The sequence below is a fragment of the Corylus avellana genome, chromosome 5, assembly GCF_965113065.1.
Source record: "Corylus avellana chromosome 5, dhCorAvel1.hap1.2, whole genome shotgun sequence".
Taxonomy (NCBI): Eukaryota; Viridiplantae; Streptophyta; class Magnoliopsida; order Fagales; family Betulaceae; genus Corylus; species Corylus avellana.
In genome coordinates this window covers 13,307,241-13,310,922 of record NC_142494.1, presented here as the reverse complement: position 1 = coordinate 13,310,922, position 3,682 = coordinate 13,307,241, and the positions used below count along the sequence as shown (strand labels likewise).

Here is a 3,682-nt window from a genome sequence, read left to right as displayed (position 1 = left end):
AATTTGGTTTCTATTTTTCATTTCAATTTGGTTCAATTAATAATTTTATTTATTTTTTGAGATTGCCCCTCTTAGAGTTGCATGAATTATTGGAGAACTAAGTTCACCGAATTTGGATAGTTTTAGGAATTGTCACTTTAGAGTTGCATGAATTATTTTTCTATATTTGGTTCTTGGTGTTCATTGGAAGCGTCTCTTGAGGAAATTGGTTATATACTTGGGGTCAGATTGTTGGGGAGGTTTAGATGGGTGTGAGATCAAATACTCATTCACAGTGATTTGAAACAAATTCGAGTAGGGCATTCTGTTAAAATTGTTGTCACTCCAATAATTCATGGTATCAATAAAGTTTGCCAACAGTGTTAGTTTAACCCCCAATAAATAGTGCTACAGACAAAGAGAGTGTTGCTTGTATCTTAATCTACATCTCCCTTTGATAAAAAGGGAAAAGTACGGTAACTTTTTTTGGCTGTCATTGTGGATTTGTTGAGTGTAGTTGGGGTAGATATCCTTTTCTTCCTCAAGTTTTGTAGAGCCTACCTCTTCTGCAATCTGCAGTGATATGTAAAGTGCCACACACCTCCCATCTTAAATGTGTATTTACATTGTTAATCGAACCCAATAAATTAGGCTAGTAAATCCCACATTGCAGAACTATAGATTGAATAAATTGTTGATTCGATTTAAATTTATAGTTTAGTCTTTGAGTGCTTTTGTACCCTTTGATTTCCCAAGCCAAAAGTGCATCTTTAAAAAAGAACTACATTGCAATTATTGGTAGGTGCTACCACTTTATTCTTTTTGTTCATCTTAGGGGCGGGGGTTATTGAATATCATTTAGATTTTATTCTCCTGACTGTTAAGGGACTTCAAGGCAAATTAGGATGTCATGTGTACATTTATTGCATCTTTACTGTTACATGGATCCATGAATGGAACCAAATTTATGATACTCTTAGTTCTTTTTTTTCATTCAGCTACTTGCACTCATGGACTCACAAGATTGGTTGCAACAGTTCAATGAAACTCCTATCCAAAGCTTCACCATGCTCTTACAAGGAGGGCGTCAATACAACAATGAAAATCCACCCCAACCTAAAAAGAAATCTACTACTAAAAAGCCAAACTTCTCAATAGAGGAAGACGTTTTGCTAGTAAATGCTTGGCTCAGTACTGGCCTTGATCCAATTCAAGGGAATTCTCAAAAAAGCACCAAATTTTCGGATAGGATTTTGGAGAACTATAATGAGAACAAGAAAGAAATCACTGTAGAACGGACTGCGCATTCTTTATCAAATCGGTGGTCTTTCATCCAAAAAGTCATCAACAAATTCTGTGGGTACTTGGAACAAGTTGAACATAGGAATCAAAGTGGTATTGGTGAGCAAGATAAGGTATAAATGATTTCTTACTAGTAGTGTAAATTAGTCATTTATTTGATTCAACATTTTAATTATTTTCATTTTATGAATTTTCTTTCAGATCAATATGGCAAAGGCTATGTACCGGGAGTTCAATAACAGTGCCATATTTCAATTTGAACATTTGTGGAATATGTTGAAGACAGTACCGAAATGGAAGAAATATATGTTGGCTCAATTAGATTTGAAAAGGAAATGCCTTGATACAAGTACTTCTTATCCTCTAAATGTTATACATTTAGGGGAAGATAACGATGATCAAAATGTACATGTAGACTTGGAGAGACCTATAGGCAAGAAGGCCGCGAAAGAGAGAGAGAGAAAAAGAAAGAGCAACAATTGTGGAGAGAAAGAGATTGTGATGGAGGTTTTGAGTGGATTAGCGGAAGCGAAGAAGATATTACATGAGGAAAGAAAGAAAGAGATCGATACGACAAAGGAGGAGATCATTCGTATTGAGAAACAAAAGCTTGAGGTTTAACTTAGGAAAGAGGAAAGGGAACAAAAGAAAGAAGAATTTGAAAAACAAAAGCTTGAGGTTGAACATAGGAAAGAGGCAAGGGAACAAAAGAAAGAAGAAAGAGAAATTATGATGATGGATACAAGCCAGTTGTCTAAAGTGCAAGTTGAATATATTCAATCTTTCCAAATGGAAATCATTGAGAAGCGTAGTAGTAAATAGTCATTGGTATTTGGGTATTACTTTGTATTTAAGTGAACTAATCATGTAGTTTTGTAAATAGTCATTGATTTTGTCATCTTTTTGTTCGGTGACTATTTTGCTATTGAATGTAAGAATAGTGCAGACCTCTTTGTTGCACATTGATTAAAGCTAAGAATGCTTGTGTTGTTTACATGTATGAAGATCCTTCTCAGTTGAGGTTCTAACTGAAGTTGTAGCATTTGTGTAATTTTGTAAATTAGTATATCAAGTTCCTTTTCTTTGTGTGCAAAGGCAGTGTGTGAAATTCTGTATGAGAAGGTGTAGCATTTGGGACCACCTAAATCCTCATTACCCATTTGATATTCTAAGATAATTGTTCCTTGTTCTAATTATACAATACATGTGATCAAAACATTGGCATGCATGTGTCCAAGCATCTTCCATCATGTTTGAGAGGAATCTTTGTAAGATGTTTAAAGCTTTTGTAGACAATAGCATGAACTTATATATAACTGTGATAGGGGGTGCATGTGCATCATTAAATTATAGGTTGTTTTCTTTTTGGTGAAAGGCACAATGCTCATATTCGATTTCCTATCAAATCTATCAAATTGGCTAAATATTTTTGTTGTTTTTCTTGAATGTCACTTGTAATAAGGACAGGAGATTTGAATAAAATAACATATACCTCGTCAATTACCATTTTGCTTTTTTTTTTTGTTTTTTGTTTTTTTGTTTTTTTGTAATGTATTCTAAGACATCTTTGGAAATTGAAGGTGCAATCATACGAATTACAATTTAATAGGCATAGTGCAATCATATGAAATTATAGGTTTTTTTTTTTAATATATTTGTTAATAAACTGGGTATTGAAAAAAAAAAAAAAAAAAAAAAAAAAGGTACAATTAGCCATAGTGCAATCATACAAATTTTAAAATCAAAAGTTCTTATTGGCTATGCATTTGCCATAAATGCTCGACAAGGTCCGATTGGAGTTGAGAATAAGTTTCTTGATCTCTAATATGATGATGATTTTGTATGAAGTCCAAAAATTCAACTATATGCTCATGTGATGGTGGTTCGAGTGGAATCTCATTGATTTGTTCATAATCGAAGTCATCTGCTCCAAGGTATAAATCTCGCTTGTCTTCAACGATCATATTATGCAATATTATGCACGCCGTCATAATCTCTTTAAGAATTTTAGGTTTGTGTAAACGTGCAGGACCACGCACAATACCAAATCGCGCTTGGAGTACTCCAAATGCCTACTCTATATCCTTCCTTGCTGACTCTTGAGCTGCAGCAAAAATTTTTCTTTTATTTCTTTGTGAAGCATGAATTGTTTTTACGAATGTTGCCCATGGAGGATATATAGCATTGGCAAGATAGTATCCCATATTATAGTCGTGACCATTGAGTGAGTAGTTTACTGGAGGTGGACGCCCTTCGGCTAGATTGGTCAATACAGAAGACCGTTCAAACTGTTGTGCTAAATACTACCTAAATTAATAGATTATTACGTTTTACTCATAAGTGCACAAGATCAAATGATAGTATAGTGCAACAAGTACGAGATCGATTCCACAAGGATTGT

General features: G+C 34.1%; 1 protein-coding gene across 1 annotated transcript; it reads left to right on the top strand.

The window, feature by feature from the left end:
- Positions 1–989: 989 nt before the first annotated feature.
- LOC148585809 (glutathione S-transferase T3-like) lies at positions 990–2,103 on the top strand. The gene is made up of 3 exons (XM_088516769.1): positions 990–1,394; positions 1,483–1,896; positions 1,960–2,103. The coding sequence occupies exons 1-3, from the start codon at positions 990–992 to the stop codon at positions 2,101–2,103; spliced, it is 963 nt and encodes a 320-aa protein (XP_088372895.1).
- The last annotated feature ends 1,579 nt before the right edge of the window (positions 2,104–3,682 follow it).

Coding starts and splice junctions, on each gene's coding strand:
- LOC148585809 (XM_088516769.1), top strand. CDS start 990: ATGGACTCACAAGATTGGTTGCAACAGTTCAATGAAACTCCTATCCAA. Junction 1,395..1,482: donor GTATTGGTGAGCAAGATAAG/GTATAAATGATT, acceptor ATTTTCTTTCAG/ATCAATATGGCAAAGGCTAT. Junction 1,897..1,959: donor TTGAGAAACAAAAGCTTGAG/GTTTAACTTAGG, acceptor CAAAAGCTTGAG/GTTGAACATAGGAAAGAGGC.